The 20,005-nt window shown below is 64.7% G+C and overlaps 1 protein-coding gene across 1 annotated transcript; it reads left to right on the top strand.

Annotated features, from left to right (window-relative positions):
• The first annotated feature begins 1,608 nt into the window (after window positions 1-1,608).
• ADGRA2 (adhesion G protein-coupled receptor A2) lies at window positions 1,609-18,600 on the top strand. The gene is given in 21 exon segments (XM_039564312.1): window positions 1,609-1,829; window positions 8,977-9,048; window positions 11,945-12,016; window positions 12,123-12,194; window positions 12,347-12,418; window positions 12,527-12,690; window positions 12,758-12,971; window positions 13,304-13,468; window positions 14,025-14,124; window positions 14,126-14,227; window positions 14,313-14,462; window positions 14,593-14,754; window positions 14,902-15,111; window positions 15,180-15,381; window positions 15,572-15,780; window positions 15,915-16,042; window positions 16,444-16,567; window positions 16,674-16,819; window positions 16,963-17,052; window positions 17,306-18,305; window positions 18,307-18,600. Coding segments are annotated over 21 exon segments (3,876 nt in total). The 3' UTR covers window positions 18,508-18,600.
• Window positions 18,601-20,005: the final 1,405 nt, after the last annotated feature.

The following is a 20,005-nucleotide window of genomic DNA, read 5'->3' as shown; positions in this document are numbered from 1 at the left end:
CCCACTCACCACGCGGGGGTTTGGGAGGGTTCCGTGCTGTGCTGATGCTCACAGGATCTCAGAGCGGATACTGGACACAAGCAGTTTCCTGTTGCTCTTCCAGCTTCAGCTGCAGGATCTGGGACCAGCAGAGAATCAGAGAATATTTTGAGTTGGAAGTGACCCACAAGGATCATTGAGCCCAACTCTCGGCCCTGCACAGGACAATCCCACCCTGTCCCTGAGACCCTTCTGCAGAGGCTCCTTGAGCCAGGAGTGTCATGGGCTGGGACTCGCTCCTGGGGCAGCACTGTTCCACAGTGTGGGGGGACGGGGGCGGCCCCACAAGCAACGGGACCGGTGGGTACAGATCCAGAAAGGGAAAATTCTGCTCAGTGGAAAAAGGGGAGGGGGGAGGTAAAAAGACGGAAATATGTGGGACACCTCATTGTCTCTTTTACTCGAGGATGATGCCGGTCTCCAGGGCTCTGGGGTCCTGCAGCTGACCCCCCGTGCCAAGGTGGAAGGTCTGTGGGGGTGTGACTGGCCATGGAAGAGCCCTTGGGGACACAGTCCTTGTCCCTGCCTGGGTGGAGGCAGCGGGTGCCCGGGCTCGGAGCTCTGAGGGCACCAGGCTCTTATGCTCCCAACCAAGAGCACGCGTGGGAGCAGCCTGGAGTGCGAGCTGAGCAGCATCTCTGCTCCTCGGTGCCCACTGCCACGGCGAGTTGCATTTATTTGGAGAGAGGAGTAAATTTCTTTTCCCCTCCAGGAACTATTGGTCCTGGAGAGAAACCGCACTCCCAGCGAGGTCTTGTTGTCCTTCCATGACCCTTTTTGTCCTCTCCCTGGTACGAGGTCCCACAGACTTCATTGCCGGCTTTTGATCCCTTTTGATTTGACGCTGCAGCGAGCCGTGGCCTCGGAGAAGCCGAGCCCCGGGCAGACGAGAGGGAGCGGGGACGTGGGAGGGGGGAGCGGGAAGAAAAATATTGAACTTAGTGTGAAAAGCAGTGAAGCAAACAGGGAAGCCGAGGGGGACGAGTGCTCACTGCAGAGCAGAGGCTGGGAGTGAACTGTGTGAGTTTCTGCAGGGAGTTCCTCCGCGGCGCGGGGTCCCGGGGAGCAGCGGGAGACCGCAGAACTCCCGTATGCAGAGGATCTGCTGGGCCCGCGTGTGTGTCCCCACTCTGGACACGGCACCCTGTGCTTGTCACGGCCGGGATGTCACAGCGAGGCACCGCAGGCTGTCCGCGTGGACCGCGTGGGCTCTGACCCACGCAGGGCTCCAGCTCGGCCCCGGGGTGGGGAGCAGCCGGAGCCCTCCGGGGGGAGCGCAGATCCCCAGCTCTGGTCCGTGGAGACCCCACGGGGCTCCGGCCCCTGCCCGCGGCAGTCCCGCTCTGCTCCTTGTGGGTCTCCCCCGCTCCTCCACGCCGGTGCCGTCGGGGGGGGCCGAGCCGCTGCCCTCGGCGGGGCCGGGGCGGGCCGGGGCGGGCCGGGGGAGGTGCCAGGGCCGGCGGCGGAGCGCGGCGAGCGGGGGAGGCGGCGCCGCCGGAGCCGCCCCGGGGAGCGGGGCGGCGGCGGGCGCGGAGCCGGAGCCCGTAGCCGTGGCCCGGGGCCGGGGCCATGCGGCGGGCGGCGGCGCTGGTGCTGCTGGCGGCGGCACTGAGCGGCCCCGGGGCCGGTGCGCGGAGCTGCCCCGCGCTCAGCCTGGGCTGCAAGTGCGCGGCCGAGCGGGCCAAGGCGGGCGGCGGCCCCGGCGCGCCTCGGCGGAGGGTGGTCTGCAGCGGCGGGGGGCTCCCCGTGCCGCCCGAGCCGCGCCTGCTTCCCGAGGGCACCGTCACGCTGTGAGTACCGCGACCGGCACCGTCAGGGGCATCGCACCCGGCCCCGGGCATCCCCCAGTCCCCGGCGTCTCCCCGGGCATCTCCCTCCGGCCCGGCATTGCCCCGCGCCGCCCCGGCCGGGCGCTGCTGCCCCGGGGCCCCCTGAGCGGGACGAGAACCCACGCGTGGATCGCGCTGAGCCCTTTCCGTGCTGGAGCTGCGCGGCGGGGGATCCCCGGGTCGCCCCGTGGCGGGCAGGTGCTGGCGGGGACACGGGAACCGGGGACACGGAGACCGGGGGTGAAGCCCCGTGGGGTCGGGAGCGCGATGAAGTTACTTTTTTCTCTCAATAAGCTGCTCTGCACCAGCGGAAGCGTCGCTCGGTGCTGTGTAACGTGGCTCAAATCGCGTTATAGGGGTGTTGTGGCGCTGGACTCCGAGGGGACCCCGCTGTCCCTACGGCGCGGCGGCAGCGCGGGGCTGGTGTGGACGTGAGCTGGAAATCCAGGAAACGGGCTCCTTCTCCTGCTTCCCTCCGCAGCGTTTCTGAGTGCTGGGAAGCCTGTTTTTGTTTGAAAGTGACTGTTGTCCCTGGAAATATTTACTGAGCAGCGATCAGGAGCGGTTAATGGGTTCGGGGTTTGTGCAAAGGGTCTAAAGCTGCTGCTTGATCCGTGAAGGCTCCTCTTCCTCGCGGCCCCCGTGCAGGGGGTTGGGGCTCGGCTGGAGCTGGCAGCCGCGCGCTGCTCGCTGCAGGGTTTATTTATAACTCCAGAGGAGATGTTTGAATTAAAATCTGGATTGAAGACTGGGCTGGCAGCGCTGCAGCCGGGGGGAACGTCGCTTTCACCCGGAGTGTTGTCCCGTCGGGGTGGCTGTGCTTCCTGCCCATGCCAGCCTGCCCATGGTCGTGGCTCCCACCTTCCCCTCCTCGGGTGGGTTTGGTTGGACGCTGCAGAGGATTGGGGTTGGGGGCTGCCTCGTCCTGTCTGCTCTCACATCCTCGAACCCGCTGGGGCGTGTTGCTGCTGCTCTGGTTTGGGGTGATGGTGGCAGCGAAGGTGACACCGCTGGCACCAGCGTCCCCGTGAGGAGTGCAGGCATGGAACACGCCGGGGCTACAGGATGGTGCCGTGAGCAGGGTCTGAGTGCAACGGTCACATTAAAAGCATAAATTGTCCCAGAACAGCAGCACTGAGGGGTGTCCTGGGCTTCCCTCGGCGGGGGACACTGGGGGGCCTCAGGCAGGTGACAGCTGGGCTCTCCATCACACTCGTGAGCTTTGCTCTTCGTGTCTTTCCTCATATGGCCCTTCCTCGTATGTCAGCCCCGCGCAAACGCTCGCAGGGATGTTTAGTCCTTTGTCAGTTTGCATTTGGGAAAAGCATCCCATCCCATGCCTGCTCCAGTGCCCTCCCCAGCTGTTCCCAGTGGGGGCTGTGCCGAGGGCCCCCTCGGAGGGGCCGGGATGACCGTGCAGAAGCATTAGGGCATTACACGATCCCACTAAAACGTGACATGAAACCTACAGGCATAGGCAGAAACCTACAAATATGCGGTGACCCTGGCTCTGCTCTCGCGCAGTAAACATGATTTATTCCAAACCCTTTCCAGATGGAACAATCAAAACCAGAGGCTCTGACTTTGGGAGCGTCTCCTGGAGCCACTGGGGTGCGAGCAGGGAGTGGAGGGGCCCGGGAATGTGGCAAGGGCTGCACGTGCCTTGGGGACGTCCTGCTGGGGACAGCCGAATCTTGAATTCTGCGGGTGAGCTGGGTCTGAGCAGGGCTCCTACACGTGCCCCGGGGGTCCAGGTCCTGTCTGTGCCCCGGCGTGCTCAGGTCCCCTCTGTCTCCCCGGGTGCTCGGCACTGCTGTTGCCTGTGCTGCAGGAAATGTGTTTGGGGCAGTAACGCTTCAAAGCAGAGCCATGTTCCAGCGCTCATCCGGTCCAGCCTGGAATCGGGCGTGCCTGAGTGCTGTGCACCGGGGAGGCTCTTCCCAGCAGCCGCCAGCGCGGGAGGGACCCTGGCTCGGCCGCAGGTCCAGCTGTCCAGGCAGTGGCTGGGGACAGGCAGGTGGCCAGAGAAGCTTCAGTGGCTGGAGCTCTGTCACCCTGTGGGTCCCTCATCCCGCCTCTCATTTGGCTTTTTCCCACACTCTCGCTTTATTTATCTTTAATTATTAGGCCTGTGCTGAGGAATCCTGCGCTGCCTCCGCGGCAGCTGCTGCACATTTACCCCCCACGCCTGAGAAATGCGCGCTGGCACCGCAGCCCACGGACAGGCAGAGCAGGGATGAGGGACAAAGGACAAGGGATGAGGGATGCCTGTGGCCCCAGGACCTGCCCTGCGGCCACTGCTGGGCTCGGCCATGGTCCCAGAGTCCCGGGGACACGTTGGTGTCTGATGGGGAGTGTCTGCTGAGCGGAGCTGTGTCTCCTTGCTCTTCCCTTGGGCCCTCGCAGGGATCTCCAGCGATGGCTGTGGGTGTGGGGAGGGGGTGATGCTCACAACCCCCTGCAGCCCCAGCAGACGTTACACGGTGTGTGCCCTCCAACACCCGCCCCAGTTCACACCCAGGTTAATTCCTGTGCCCAGCTCCCTGCAGGGAGGAAGGAGGGGTGCCAGCCTTGGTGCACGGGGTTCTCACCCCGCTCTGACTCGTGGCCCTGGCGAGGTGGCCTGGCTGTTTTGGCAGGACTGGCACCAGTGCAGCCTGGGGCGCAGTGTGGCCCCCAGCCCCACATCCTGCTCCAGTTAGGACCAGGGGATTTGGCACCTCTCGGGGCTGTCCCTCCAGCGTGGCTGTGAGGTGCCGGGGTGCTGCAGACAGGGATTAACAAGGCTTTAATCCCCCCCAGCTGACCCCTGTGCTAATCGCCTGATGGAAAAAGCGCCATATCCCTAACGAGAGCTGGAGAGCCTCGGCCAGCCCCGCTGTCACACGGGCGGGAGCCCAAACCTCTTCCAGATGTGGAATCCCAGCACAGGCCTCATTTATGTGCACAGCTTGATTGCACTGAAATTACAGATTGTCTGCAGGGAATAGAGGGCTTTGACTTATGACCAATTTCCAGTTCTACTTGAACTCCCCGCTCCAAGGCCGCTCTATCCCGGGCCCTGCAGATGGTTCCTTTCTCAAGCCTTCTTCAGCTTTTTATTTGTTGTTTATTGGGCTGCAGCTCCATCAGGTTTGGGTTTTCCAGGGGCTGCAGGTCGTGGTGCTGCCTGGTGAGTCGGAGCATCCCGGCCCAGGCCAGCTCTGGAGGCTTTGCCCTCTCTCCGGGGCTTATTTTTCCTGTGCTAACAAAAGCCGAGGCTTGGAACAATAATTTTCACCATCCGAAATAGCCCGGCGTGACGTGAGGCTGGAGGAAACGCCCAGGCATGGCACAGGGAGGGGAAGAGCCCCTGAGCACCCAAACAAAGCAGGGAGGGGGGATCCCTGCCAGGTCTTTGGTTCTCCAGCCCCATTGGGTTGGAAGATGCGAGGTCCCCTCCGGGATGCTGTGGGGTCCCCTCTGGGACGCTGTAGGGTTCCCCTCGGAACGCAAGGTTCTTTCTGGGAACTGTGGGGTCCTTCCTGGAATGTGGGTTCCCCCCTGGGATGTTGTGGGTCCCTCTGGGACGCTGCATAGTCCCGCTGGGATTCTGTGGGGTCCCTCTGGGTTGCTGCGTGCCCCCCCTGTGATACTGCCACCTCCAGAACCTTTCTCATTGCCAGAGCCTTCAGCACCTCTCGCCAGCCCCGGGGCCCCTCTTTTCTCTTCCCGAAATCCCTGTGCAGAGCAGCGAGCCATGCTCAGGGCGCAGCCTGTGCCGTATCTGCTCCGGGCATATGCTTTGAATTAATGCACTTGGAGAGCAGAGCCGGGCCGGGCCCCCACCCCCACCGCGGCCCCCCCAGGAACCCCCGCGCCGCTGCCTGCCCTGCCCAGGCTGGGGAGCCACCGTCTCCCCGCGTCCTTTTTTGGTTGGGTCCAGAGGAAGTTTATTGTTTCAGCAGCCCAGTTTCTGGAGCTGTTATTTATCCAAGTGGATTCCAGCACGCTTGAAAAAACAATCTTGTTTTTTTCACTTTTGGCTCCTCTTTTTGAGATGAAAAAAGAGGAGAAGAAGAAGAAGAAGGGAACTGTATCTCCCTGCCGGCAGCCTCGCAGGCTCCAAGCCCCCATAGTCCTGGAGCACGGATGCTGCACCCCTTCCAGGCCTAGATCCCCCGGGATGGGAGGGTGTTCCTTGGGGCTCCCCCTGCCATCCCCACCACGCATCCCCCATCGTTTCCATTTGACTTCATGCTCCAGTCCTTAATCCCCGCATTGTCCAGAGGGACTTTTCCAGCCACCGCTCAATTAGCCGATTATTGTCCCCGTGGCGGGGCTGTCCCCGGCAGGAGCCCCCCGCCCGCCCACGCTCCGTGCGGCCGGAGGGTCTCAGGGCACCGGGCAGGATGGAGGTGCCGTTCCAGGCGGGAGGATTCTGGAGTGGCATGGAGACAGCTGGGTTGGTGAGAGGGATCCCCAGCCCTCCCTCCAGGCACATCGCTCCAAGCCTGGACTGGGGGTTCTCTTGCTGAGCTGAGGGGTCCCAGCCTGGGGCCGGAGCTGAGTAACAGCTCCAAAGGCCACAGCTCTGTTTCCATGGCCTGCCAAGCCTGCTGATGGGTGGGATGTGAGGGCACTGGGTCCCCTCTGCACCCCCGGGCCTCGGTGAGCATATGGGAAGCCACTGCAACCCCTGCCCGGATCTCCCAGCCCACCGACAGCTGCTTGGCCTCGGTGAGCTGGGGGCAGTAGCTTGGCTTACAGCCCTCCATCCCCTTCCCCCCGGCTGATCCCTCCTCCCAGGGACAGCTCTCAGAGTTTGAAATGCAGTGGGGGGCTCCAGGTCCATCCCCACGTGCCGACAGCTGGGCTCCCAGTGTGGCTCAGGGGCTGCTGGCCCATGACCCCCGTGTGCTGGGCTGGGGTGGCCTCGTGGGCACACTGATCCCATTGTGTGGGATCCCATTTTGGGGGTTCTCAGTTAATATCCTGCAAAGGGACAGTGCCAAGGACCCACACACGGCTCTGCTGCCTGTGGACATGTGGGAATGGAAAGTGCCGTGAAGCTTGATGAGAACTTCCTGGGGAAAAAAAGAAAAAAAAAAAAAAACAAACCAAAAAAAAACCCCAAAAACCCAAATAGAAAACAATTTGGAACATAATATCCATGAAACTAGAGAAAACAAAACAAACCCGTGTTGGAGGATGTGGGTTGTAACTGGGGAGTGCGACCCAGATGGCTTCTGTGGGACAGGGAAGAAAAGAGCCAGGATCCCTACCCAGGAAGAATTCTGCCAGGAAGAAAAGTTTTGGGCAAACTGTCACTGTCAGCACAGCCTTTTTGTGCCAACCCCTCCTTTTAGTCAAGGATCTCTTCTCCTTGAGAAAGGACAGACCTGGGCAGCACCCACAGCTCAGGGTGCCCTGAACCGTGTGGGGTCCCGGCCTTTTTCTGGAGGGGCTCCAGGGGTGGCTTTGCCCTCGGCCGAGGTACCCCCGGGGAGGGTGTCGCTGGCTGCAGATCACGGGGGCAGCCGCTCCTGCTGGAAGCCAGGAGCGTTGCCTTTTAAGGCTGGAGCTGTGGTGTTAGGGCAGAGGTGCGGATGGTGCCGGGGGTCTGTGAGGAGAGCGACCGTCCCCGGGGGTCAGCCGAGGGCCGCGTTCCCAGTGCGGTGCAGGTCTGGTGCTCCGGCCCTGCCGGCTCTGCCACCACGCTGGAGCCACAGCTGCATCTCCCCGCACAGCCCGTGCTGTGGGTTGTGAAATCTCCTGCCGCTGGAATGAAAACCTCCTGGAGCCCTTGGGGCCCGCACGGCCTTGAGCAACAGCCCCCACCGATGGCCGTGACGGGGAACTGGGGCGCGCCATGGGCTGCTGGGGCTTTGCCAGGAGCGATGGAAACATCCCCGGAAGCTGTCCCCTGCTCTGGGAAGGGTCCTGGGCTGAGCCGGCACCGGTGGTCGCTGCTGGGGAGAGCCGAGCCTTGGCAAAGAATGCTCCCGGCAGGGAGGAGAGGGTCAGACATGGCCCTGGCCGTGGCAGCTCCGGCCGCCGGCGTGTGGAAGCAATTTGCAGCTGTCGGGGCCGCCGGACGTTTCCGCTCCCCGCCGGCCGGGTCGAGGGCCCCGCGGGCGCGCCGGTGCCCGGTGGCGGCTCCTCATTAGCACAGGATGCGGGGGCTGCGCTGCCAGACCCCGGCCCTTCCCTCCCACCCGGCCTGCGGGGGGCTGCACGTCCCGGTCGCGGTCCTGCCCCGAACCGAGCGCGGCGGCGGCTCCGCGGGCAGCGCGTCCGGAGGGGCCGGGCTGCAGCACACAGCGGCCATTCAGCCCGGCCGCCGAGCCCGCCCGTGTGTAAACAGCCCCGGCCCGGCCCTCAATGAGCCCTTTTTTCCCGCGGCTCCCCCCGGCCAGGGCTCCAGGATGCCCTCCCGGCCCGGCTGCCGCCTGCCCCCGCTCCGTCTCCGGGTCGCTTTGCCGGCGCTGGCGTCGCCGGTGCCCACGGGGCCGTACGGGAGCTCCGGGGAGCCAACGCTGGTCCCCGAGAGCTGGGTCTGGCTCTGCTAATTGCACTGATGAGCTTTAATGAGCTCCTGGCTGAATCGTCGGGTGCTGGCGCCCTCCGTCCTCTCCCATCACCCCACAAGGGGCCCTTTGGTCAGCAAAGCTGTTCATTTTGGGATAAAATGTCCTTGCTGGGATAGCCACAATGCCATGACCATCAGGAGCAGGCGGCCCCCTCCTGGCTGCAGGTCCTTGGGGTGTCCTCTTGGTGCTGGGGCGGGGGTCATCTCCTGCACGTGTAATTCCTTGCACCAAGGTGATGCCCCAGGAGCCAGCACGGGGATCCCGTGGCAGTCAGTCCAGGTGGTCCATGGCATGGAGACCACGCAGAGCATCCCAGCACAGCTTCTGCGTCCCAACACGGCCATTGCATTCCATGCTCCCACCTGGCCACGCAAGCCTGTCCCTGTGGCACCACCAGGGCAGTGGCACCACCAGGGCAGTGGCATCTTGTGGGGGTCTGCCTGTCCTTACTCCCCTCCTGGGTCACCAGGGCACGGCTGGGGGTCTGTGACAGGTCAGGTAACGGGGCTGCCCCTCTCCCTCTGCTCTTCCCACAGGCTGCTGAGCAACAACAAGATCACGGTGCTGGAGAACGGCTCTTTCTTCGGGCTGCGGGCTCTGGAGAAGCTGTGAGTGAGGGTCGGGCAGGAGGGTAGAGGGCAGTGGGATGCAGACAGGGCTTCCACGGTGGATGGCAGCACCATCACTCGCTTTCGACTCCTGATGTGCTGCAGCAGGACCAGCACCACAGCGCAGAATTTGCCACTGGCACCCACGGGCATCGCAGGGACCCCGGGAGCTGCCGTGGGGCGGGAGGTACCGGGGGGCCGCGCTCCGTGAGGGCCAGTATGAAAAGCGACATTGTCCCCCCGAACAAAGTCAACTTTCTTATCTCTCCGTGAAAGGCATCTCTATGGAGGGAGCTGTGAGGAGGGGAGATTTATGGCCCCCATATGGGTTTGATCTGTAGGTATGCAGGCACAGGGACCAGCACTGAGGGCGTTTTGTTCCCTGCCATGGCCCTGCGAGGGTCTCGCACATTCCTGCGCTGTGTGGGCTCCCGTGGAAATCCCCACGGGACTGTTTTTGGGGTGAGTGAAAAGCAGTCACCTTAGGGACACCATCCCACATAGCTGAGTCCTCCCCAGCACGGGTCGAGGTGTGGGGTCACCTCCTGCTCCAGGCACTGCACCCTCATGAACGGGAGGGATCATGGGACACAGGGGACGAGTCGTGGCGCAGCCGGGGGGCCACAGCTGGGGAGGGCCATGGATCTGCAGCCCCCGTGTGCCCCTAAAGGTCGCCATGTCCTGGGAGAGCAACCGCCCCAGGTCACCTCCTGCTCACCACGGGGTCAGAGGAGGCCTGGGGGGGGGGGTGGGCAGCATTCCCCCACCCCGGCCGGCCACATTGCACTGTGCCGCGCCTGATTGCCCTCGACAGGAGCCATAATTGTTTTCATCGGGTCGGTTTGGGGCCGCAGCACAGACGTGCCCCATGGGGAGCCCGTGCTGGCAAGGCGGGGACACCGTGGGGCTGCGGGGCCCCTCGCTTCTCATCCTGGGGCTGGCAAGGCCCCCACCCACCCTGGCTACCCACCGTGGGTGCTTTGGAGTCCCAGCATAATGGGGAGAACCCATTCCCTGGATGTCAGCGGTGCCCCCAAGGACCACCTCCCCTCGGGCTTGGCATCTCCAGTGATTTGTAGCGGCGTAATGAGATTAATGAGTCTGAGTGGGGACGGTATGCGGCGGCGGCCGCGAGCGCTCATTAGCAGGGCCCCTCTTGGGAACGGCCCCGGGGAGATGCGAGGAGGCTCGCTGGGTGACAGCAGGGACAAGGATGGACTCAGTCCATCTGTCTGTCTGTCTGCTGGGCTGCAGCGGGTGCAGCCCAGCGTGCTCTGGGCGGTGAATCAGGATGGCTCAGGTCCTTGGTTTGCTGCAGTGGGGATCTCAGTGCACTCGTGGTCATTGGGGTCTCCATGCACGTGTGGTGGCGGGGTGTCCCCATGCACACGTGGCACTGAGCCACTGCTGGCTCTCACGCCTGCAGCTCACCCCGCCGGGGCTGGGGGAGGAGGGGGCTCGGGACGGGAGGAAATGCAAAGGCAAATGCGCAGAGCAGAGAAAGAGAGGAGCCTTATCGGAAATCAGCAGCAGCCCCGGCCGTGGCCCGCGGGAGGAAGTGCCTGAGTGAGGAAGGCTGCCCCTGGCCAAGCGCCGGGCTGGCTGCAAACCCCTGGGCCCCAGCACGGTCCCTGGTGGGTCCCATCCCCGGCTGGTGGTCCCTGCAGCACCCAGACCCCCCCAGACCTGAGCCAGGGGCCGCAAGTTTTGTCAGTGGATGCGTTTTGGCTGGCAGGGTGTGCTGGGGGTGTTCTGGGGCGTGGGAGTCCTTGGGACACGCAGCGGGGCAGGGGGCTGGTGCCGATGGTCTCTCCTGGCGCAAACAGGCGGGGTTTGCGGGACGGGTGTGTGTGGGGTGGATGTCGGCAGCGGGACTGCCGTCGGTGCGGCGGGTGCTGGCGGGGGCGGTGCAGGTGAGCGGAGCTGTTCCTTCAGCACCGGCGCTCACCTGTGCACACCTGCCCGCACGCCTGCCTGCACCGCCGGCCGCTGCCAGGACCTGCGTTTGTCCGTCAGGAACGCTGGGAAAGGCAGGCGTGGGCAGGGCCGTTGCATCAGCCGAGAAGGGCCGGGATGACGCCGGCTGCGTTTCCTCTCCCTGAGGGGCCCCTCTCGCCTCTCCGGCGGGACTCCCCCCCGCACCCCGGGCCTGCTGGAAGGGGCTGCTCCGCTCCCCATCCTGGGCACTGGTTTGTGGCCCTCCAGCGGGGCTGTGGTTCACGGGGTGTCCCGAGGGCCGCAGGCAGAGCAGCGGGAGACCCAGCGATGAGCCCGTGGAGACTGCTATAAATAAACACGGATCCATATGGATCCCATTTCCTCTCCCGGACAGCGCCGGTGCTCAGCAGAAGTTGCCTCGGGTCCCAGGGGCTGGACAGAGTGGCCGATGCCACCAGCGCTCCCCGTTCTGTCGGCAGCCACCCCGCGCGGCTGTGCCAGGCGAGCCCCTGATCAGGCTAATTGCTCAAACGAGCTTCCTGAGGGCCGCAGAGCCCTGCTCTTATCCCGCAACAGGAGATAACCCGCCGGGATACCGCTGTTCTGGAAGCAATGCGGGGCCAATGCCAGCAGCCAGTGCCAGCGTGCAGGGACCCTCGGTGCTCCGCAGGGCACCCAGGGTGTGCCGAGGGGCTGGCATTCCCCCCGGAGCAGCGGGGAGCCTCGCGCCTTCCCTGCATCCCTCGGAGAGATAACGAGAGAGAAATGGGATGGAAAAGTGTTAATGAGGCCCTCGCAGGGGGTTGGCAGTACCTGGGGGGGGGGGGGGGGGCAAGGAAGGAGATGGGGGCTGGGGGTGGAACGGGTGTGCTCGTGGCCTCGGCCTCCCCGTGCTGCGTCTCCTGGGGACGGGGCTCCCCACAGCGCACCCCCAAGATCTGTGTCTGTCTCCCCACAGGGACCTGAAGAACAACCTGATCAGCACAGTTCAGCCCGGTGCCTTCCTCGGCCTCCCTGAGCTGAAGCGGCTGTAAGTGCCGGTGCAGCCCCTCGGACCACACCGGGCTGGCCCTGGGGACGACAACGGGGACAGTGGGGCAGTGCCAGCCCTGATGGCCCCTTCACTCGCCTTGCAGGGACCTCTCCAACAACCGCATCGGCTGCCTGAGTGCCAGCGTCTTCCAGGGGCTCCCCAACCTCCTCCGACTGTAAGTAGCTCCCTGGGGACATCCTGGCCAGCCCTGTCCCCTGTCTCCTGACAGTGAGGGGGTGTGTGGGCACAACAAGGGACCTGGGAGGTGTCCCCTCTCCCAGCAGCTCCCTGGCCCCCTCCATGCCATCTTTCTCTCTTGTCCCACAGGAACATGTCCGGAAACATCTTCTCCAGCCTCCCGCCCGGTGTTTTTGACGAGCTCCCCTCCCTTAAAGTTGTGTGAGTTGGTGCCCTGGGATTTCAGCGCTCAGGGAGGCCCCTGCCGGGGGTCTCAGGGCTGGTGGGTGCCCCAGCCCTGCAGGTGCCCCGTGACACCATCCCTTGCAGGGACTTTGCCACCGAGTACCTGACGTGCGACTGCAACCTGCGCTGGGTGCTGCCCTGGGCCCGCGAGCGCCTGGCGCAGATCTCGGAGCGGACGGCGTGCGCGTTCCCCCGGCAGCTGCGCGGCATCGCCCTGCGCGGGGCGCGGGACGGGCAGCTCCGCTGCGGTGAGCCGGGGCCGGGGCGGGGGCGGCGGCGGCGGCGGCGGCGCGGGCTCACCTGTGTCCCCTGCAGCGGGAGCCCCGGAGCTGCACACCCACCACCTCATCCCGTCGCTGCGCCAGGTGGTTTTCCAGGGCGACCGGCTGCCCTTCCAGTGCACGGCCACGTACCTGGACAACAGCACCCAGATCCGGTGGTTCCACAACCGCGAGCCCGTGGAGGAGGATGAGCAGACGGGCATCATCGTGGAGGAGAGCCTCATCCATGACTGCACCTTCATCACCAGGTAAGGGATAGGGATGGGAATGGGATGGGAATGAGATTGGGATGGAGATGGAATTGGGATAGAGATGGGGACAGAGATTGGGATGGGATGGGGATGAGATGGGGACAGGGATGAAAATGAGATGGGGATGGCAATAGAGACCACATGGGGATGGGGACAGGGACGGACACTCGTGGGCACAGGGCTCACAGGTTTGTCGGTACCAAGTGCCGTGGGTGGGCTGCCGAGTGTGGGTACCTGCGGTGCTTCATGGCGTGTGTCCCCACGCCCCCAAGCTTGGGTGATCGCCGTGGGGTAGCCCCGCCGCGCCAGCCCGTCTCCTCTGCCCGCAGCGAGCTCATCCTCTCCAACATCCACGTCTCCGCCAACGGCGAGTGGGAATGCGCCGTCTCCACCTCCCAGGGTAACGTCAGCAAGAAGGTGGAGATCGTGGTGCTGGAGACCTCCGCATCCTACTGCCCTGCCGAGCGGGTCACCAACAACCGCGGGGACTTCAGGTGGGGACCGCGGTGGCGCAAGTGCTGTGGCGGGGGGGACACCCGTGGCCGGTGCCGCATGGACAGCGAGCGGTGCGTGCGGGGGCCTCTCCTCGCCGCAGGTGACCGCGCGTCTGGTAGCGATTATCGGCCGCGGGGAGCGCGGGCGCTTTTGAAGGGCTTCCCGTGCCGGCGGCGCAGCCTGGCTCCAGCAGCAGAGGTGTTGGAATTTCTCTGGCACGAGACGAAAGGCTCCGGGCGCCCGCCATAACCCCGGCGGGGCCCTTACGGAATAGAAATTACTGGCACAGTCAATGTGGCTTAAATTAGCGGTACCCTCCCCCCCCCCCCCCGCCCGCTGCTTCCCCCTGCGCTGCCGGAGCCGAGTGGGATTCGGGATTGGAGAGAATGGGGGCTTTTGGGGGAGCATCACACGAGCGTCCCCAGAGCCCGGCGGCGGCGGCGGCTTGCGGAGGAGGTGCGGGTGGCGCTGCGCAGGGGCCGCACGGGGGAGCAGGCTCGGGGCGGGGCTGCTGGTGGCGGGTGCCCCGCGGTCACTGTGCGCTGGTGCCCGCAGGTGGCCCCGCACCCTGGCAGGGATCACGGCCTATCAGCCCTGCCTGCAGCACCCGTTCGCCGCGGGGCCGGCGGGCGCGGGCTCGGCGGGCGAGAAGCAGGGCGTGGCGGCGCTGCGACCGCACCGGGCGCTGGGAGGAGGGCGACTACTCCCACTGCCTCTACACCAACGACATCACCCGAGTGCTCTACACCTTCGTGCTGGTGAGTGGGGGGCCCGGGGGCTCGGCTGGGCCGGAGGGGGCACAGCCGGTGACCGTGGCCCCGCCGTGGCCGTGCCGCCCTGCAGATGCCCATCAACGCCTCCAACGCCCTGACCCTGGCCCACCAGCTCCGCGTCTACACGGCCGAGGCAGCCAACTTCTCAGACATGGTTGATGTTCTCTATGTGGCCCAGATGATAGAGAAGTTTATTGGCTACGTGGACCAGATCAAGCAGGTAATGAGCACTGCGGGTGTCCCCTGCTTGCCCCAGTGCAGCCTGGTGCTTTTGGGGTGGAAAAGCATGAATTGGGGGATTTCCACGGGGGACGGCGGTAGCTCTTTGCAGAGCCGCTTGCTGTCCCCAGCTGACAGACGTGATTGTGGAGATGGCCAGCAACATCATGCTGGTGGACGACCACATCCTGTGGATGTCTCAGAAGGAGGAGAAGGCCTGCTCCAGCATCGTGCGCTCCCTGGAGAGGATCGCAGCCCACACACTGGGCAGCAACTCCCAGCACATGGCAGTGGTGAGGGGGAACATGGGGTGGGGCTGGGTAGGGGGAGGATGCAGAGGGAGGAGTGGGTGGGATGCTGGTGTGGGGTCTCTGGCAATGCCAGGGGGGTCTCTGCCCGTGCCAGGGCTGATGACCACCCCACGGTGCTGTGCCTGGCAGAACTCTCGCAACATCGCCTTCGAGGCTTACGTGGTAAAGCCCGAGAGCTACGTGGGGCTGAGCTGCGTGGCATTCCAGCGGCGGGAGGGGGTCCCCCCAGGACGTCCCCCCTCGGCCGAGCCGGGGGCCGAGCCCATGCCCGACCAGCAGCTCAGGCTCCGCTGCACCACGGGGCGGCCCAACGTCTCCCTGACCAGCTTCCACATCAAGGTACAGGAATGCCGGGGGTTGGGGGGCTGGGGGTTGGCCCCTGCTCACCAGTGACCGTGCACCCGCAGAACAGCATCGCCCTGGCCTCCATCCAGCTGCCCCCCAGCCTCTTCGCCAGCCCAGTCCCAGCCATGCCGGGGGCCGACTGCAAGCTCCAGCTGCTGGTCTTCCGCAACGGGAAACTCTTCTGCAGCACCGGGAACTCCTCCCGCCTGGCCGACGATGGCAAACGCCGCAGCGTGGCCACCCCCGTCATCTACGCTGGAACCTGTAAGGGCGGCATGGGGGGTGCCCTCTGGGGCTCCCTGGGGCATTGTGCTGGTGCCCCCGCAGTGCAGCGGCATCCCCGCGGTCCTCATGGGGAGATGGCAGTGTGCCTGTGGGATGTGGAGGGTCCCCTGTGCCCAGCCCCTCTGGGGGCGTCACTTGTCCTGCTGACCAGGTTTCTCTGTGGCTGCAGATGGCTGTGGAGTGGGGAACCTGTCAGAGCCAGTGGCTGTGTCCCTGCGACACCCCGGGGAGGGCACGGACCCCGTGGCTGCGTACTGGAACTTCGAGGTGCTGGGAGGCATGGGGGGCTGGAGCGCCGAGGGGTGCCAGCTGGCCGCCCGCGAGCCCAATGTCACCTCCCTGCACTGCCGGCACCTCAGCAACGTGGCCGTGCTCATGGTAGGTGCCTGGCGAGCAGCAGGGTGGGAGTGTTGCTGCGGTGGGGAGTGGGGGAGCTGCAGGAGGGTGGTGGGGTGGGTCAGGGGCACAGGGAGGGTGCTGTGGGGTCTCACGGGCTGTGCTGTGCTGTGCAGGAGCTCAGTGGGTTCCCCAGCGAGGCACAAAGTGCTGCCGAGGTGCTGCACCCGGCCATGTACACCTGCACGGCCGTGCTGCTGCTCTGCCTCTTCACCACCATCATCACCTACATCGTCCACCACGGGTGAGGGAGCATCTCGGTGCCTGTGGTGGGGGTCTGCGGGCTGTGCTGGGGTGGGTATCTCTTTGGGCAGCGGGAGGAGCTCCCGAGGTGCCAACAGCCAGGAGAAGGTGTGCAGGGATGGCCATCCAGTGACACGGCCCTTTAGGACATGGGTTCTCAGGCGATGACCCTCCAGGAATGTGCTGCCCGGCAAGTGGCACTGCCCCAGGTGCCCTGGGTCCTGGTCCTTCGCCCATGTGCAGGCACGCACCTGTACATCTCCTCCTCCAGCCACGCTCCATGGCCAGGGACAGGCTGTTGGTGCATCCCCCCAGATGCAGGATTTGTGCCGAAGGGAGCTGTGGCTCTCCCGGGGTCGGGCTGGAGCTCATAGGTGCCCACTGTGCCTCTTGCTCTTCCAGCACCATCCTCATCCCGCGGAAGGGCTGGCACATGCTGCTTAACCTCTGCTTCCACATCGCCATGACGGCCGCCGTCTTCGCAGGAGGCATCACCCTCACCGGCTACCGGGCCGTGTGCCAGGCCGTGGGTACCGGGCAGAGCCCAGCACCGTGGGGTCCTGTGGGACAGGGACTGGGGGGCACGGCCATGTCTGCAGCATCCCCTCCCCAACCGAGGCCTCCTCCCGCAGGTTGGCATCATCTTGCACTACTCATCCCTCTCCACGCTGCTCTGGATGGCAGTGAAAGCCCGAGTGCTCTACAAGGAGGTGACCTGGAAGGCGCCGCAGCAGCCGGACGGGGACACGTCCCAGGCAGCCCCCAGACCCATGCTGCGGTATGGACTCTCCTTGCCCTTGCTCCGGCCCCGCGGGGGCATCTCCAGGGGCTGGGGTGGGACTTGCTCTTCTGGACAAGCCCATCCTGCGCTCTCCCACGGGCTCCAGGTGTGCAGTGACACTTCCCCCCCCCCCCCCCCAGGTTCTACCTGATCGCTGGCGGGATCCCCCTCATCATCTGTGGGATCACAGCAGCTGTCAACATCCAAAACTACCATGACAACAACCCCTAGTAAGTGCCACTGCTTGATCCTTCATTCCTCCCACATGGGTGGCCTCCCTCTGCTGGGGCAGGGGAACTGGTGGCACTGGGAATCTGGAGAAGTTTGGGAAATGGTCGGTGAGGTTTTTCCCGAGAGTTACCCGTATACTGGGAAAAAATCATCCAGACAGCGAGCACGGCTCCACAGAGCCCGTGCCATCAGGGCAGGGGTGCCAAGCAGCTCCACACCACGACCCCTCAGAGCCCCTCTCCTCCCGCACAGCTGCTGGCTGGTGTGGCGGCCCAGCCTGGGCGCTTTCTACGTCCCCGTGGCTTTCATCCTGCTCGTCACCTGGATTTATTTCCTCTGTGCCGGGCTCAGCCTCCAGTGCCGACCCTCACACCGGAAAGACATCCCAGAGCCGCTGGAACCACCGCCACGGCTGGGGGGGACCAGCGACCTCCTGACAGACTCTGGGTCCATCTCGGTGACGCTGCACTCGGGGCCGCCCTGCCCCGAGGGGGACGGTGTCTACTCTCTGCGGGTGCAGTTCTGGGCACTGGTGGCCACCCACGCTCTGTACGTGGCCCTGTGGACGTTCGGCGCCATGGCCGTGTCCCAGCGCTGGTACCTGAACATCGTCTTCAGCTGCCTCTACGGCGTCACCGCCGTGGCGCTGGGGCTCTTCATCTTCGTCCATCACTGCCTGCGGCGCCGGGACGTGCTCAGCTCCTGGTTCTCCTGCTGCCCGTCGTACCGGAACGCGCTGCCCATGCAGGCCTACGTCCACCCCGGGCTGGGGCCAGAGGACGGCTCGCAGGTCTTCATCGGCTGCGACCCAGACGCCGCTCGCTCCGGCGCCTCCTCCTCCTCCTCGCCCAGCAGCGCCGGCTCTGCCGGGGGCCGCTGCAAGCTCACCAACCTGCAGGTAGCCCAGAGCCAGGCGGACGCTCGCCCGGCGCCCTGCCCGGAGCCGGACCCTGCCGACGGGAAGCCCGTCAGGCACACCAGCAACCTCCACGGCCGCAGGAGCCACCGGGGCAGAACTAAGCCGTGCCGGGACGGGAAGCACCACCGCTTGAAAATGCTGCGGGGCCCCTCGGACCACCCGTCCAGCGAGAGCGGGAGCCTCCACAACAGCCACTCCGAGAGCTACCCCAGCGGCAGGACCAGCCCGGCCAGCGGCGGCCGCGCGGGGCCGCGGGCGGCGCAGGATGGGGAGGCGGTGCCCAGCCCCTCGGAGGGCAGCGACGGCGGGCGGCGGGTGCCCGACTTCGCCGAGGGCTCGCCGGAGGAGCGGCAGCCGGGACAACCTGCGGCCGGGCGGCAGCGCCGAGAGGGAGGCGAAGCGCCGCTCGTACCCCCTCAACGTGGGCAGCCACAACGGCGGCCTCAAGGGCAGCAAGTACGACATCAACCTGGCCAGCGCCGACAGCGTGGCCGGCATGAAGACAGGCCTGTGGAAGAGCGAAACCACCGTGTGAAGGTGGGGAAGGACCAACGGCCGCAGCGTTTTCCTGCGGGAGCCGCGGCCGGAGCTGCTCGGGCCATGGCGGTGGCAGCGCTGCGGGAATCACCACATGCACTAGCAGGGGTGGGCGGCACGGCCGGCGGCTCCGGCTCCCCCGGGCACAGCGCGATCCATCTCCCCGAGGAGGCTCCGAGCTTCCCGCCGCGGTGCCGGCGGCTCCAGGCAATCCTTGCCCGTCAGCAGCCAGAATTGCAGCCGTGCTTTAATCACTCCTGCATGTCACTTGAGATTGATCCTAAATGCTATTTTATATTATACAGAGGAAATGTCTATTTTTCAAAGCTATATTATTGAATGTATATATGTATAGACAGAGCCGTAAGTGACGCGAGGGCCCCGCTCCCGCCCCTGTGCCCTGGGAGCGGGCGCTGGGCCGGGGCCCACTCGTGCCACGACTGCAATATTCCCGCTGAGGGACCACTCCAAGTGCCCTTTACGTCCAGGCACCGCAGCCCCAGCCTGAGCAAACTGCTTCTGGAGAGCAGCTGCTCCCTCTGGAATGTTCCTACCCGCGTGTCAGCCCTGGGGGTTGGGCGGTGCTGAAGCCATATCGAAAAGCCAAGCACAAGGTAAGAGGAGCCTCAGCTCCAAGGTGAGGCGATTGTCTGCACTGCTTTAATGCCAGACACTAAAATAACGGCCAGAAAAGGCTCCAGACACTAAAATCACAGCCAGAAAATGCTCCCAGGCCCTCAGAGGCTCAAGCCATGCAGTGGGGTGGGCTGGCAGAGCTGTGCTGCTGCTGGAGCCAGGACTGACCCTCTGTGCCAAAGCACCAAAGAACCAAGATGGGGGAGAGACCCAGAGCAGCTCTGTGTCCTTAATCCAGGGGCTCAAGCTCAGAAAAGACCTAGGCTTGCTCTTAAGAAGGCAGAGACCATTCTGGGGAGCAGGGACCATTCCTGGGAATGCAGGAGAATGATGCCAAGGAATTGGGGACCTTCCTCGGACAGTTCCCATGGTGCAAAGGGCTGGAACCTGGATAAGCACTTATTGTTCCCACTGAAAAACAAGTCTCTCCTTTTTCCCAGCACACAGGTAAAGCAGCCAGGCCGCAGAGAGGCTGCAGCAAAGCACAGGAGGAAGGTGGGAGCCTGGTGCCTCCCCTGCTTCAGTTTCCCCTCCATGCAAATGAGTTTAATTATGTAGCTACCTCCGAGGGGTCGTGGGGCTGGCAGGGCCACGAGGGGGGGAGGAAAAAGCACTTAGTGGGGATCGGTCTCCCCTGGGCACCACTCACCCCACAGGGCTGGGGCACCCCTGGGCTTAACATGCCACTGTCTGCCTGCCTCGGCTTCTCTGCCCAATTAAATGTTTAAATATTTCATTGTCCCTGGTATTTAACACAGTTCAAACCCTTGCTGTGGCTCCTGCAGCCTTCCCAGCCTGGCTGATGCGCCATGGTTCTATCGCTTGCTGCATTGTGACAGTATTAGAGAAAAAGCTTTGTA

The sequence above is a fragment of the Corvus cornix genome, chromosome 22, assembly GCF_000738735.6.
Source record: "Corvus cornix cornix isolate S_Up_H32 chromosome 22, ASM73873v5, whole genome shotgun sequence".
Taxonomy (NCBI): Eukaryota; Metazoa; Chordata; class Aves; order Passeriformes; family Corvidae; genus Corvus; species Corvus cornix.
This window is presented reverse-complemented; position numbering and strand designations above follow the sequence as displayed.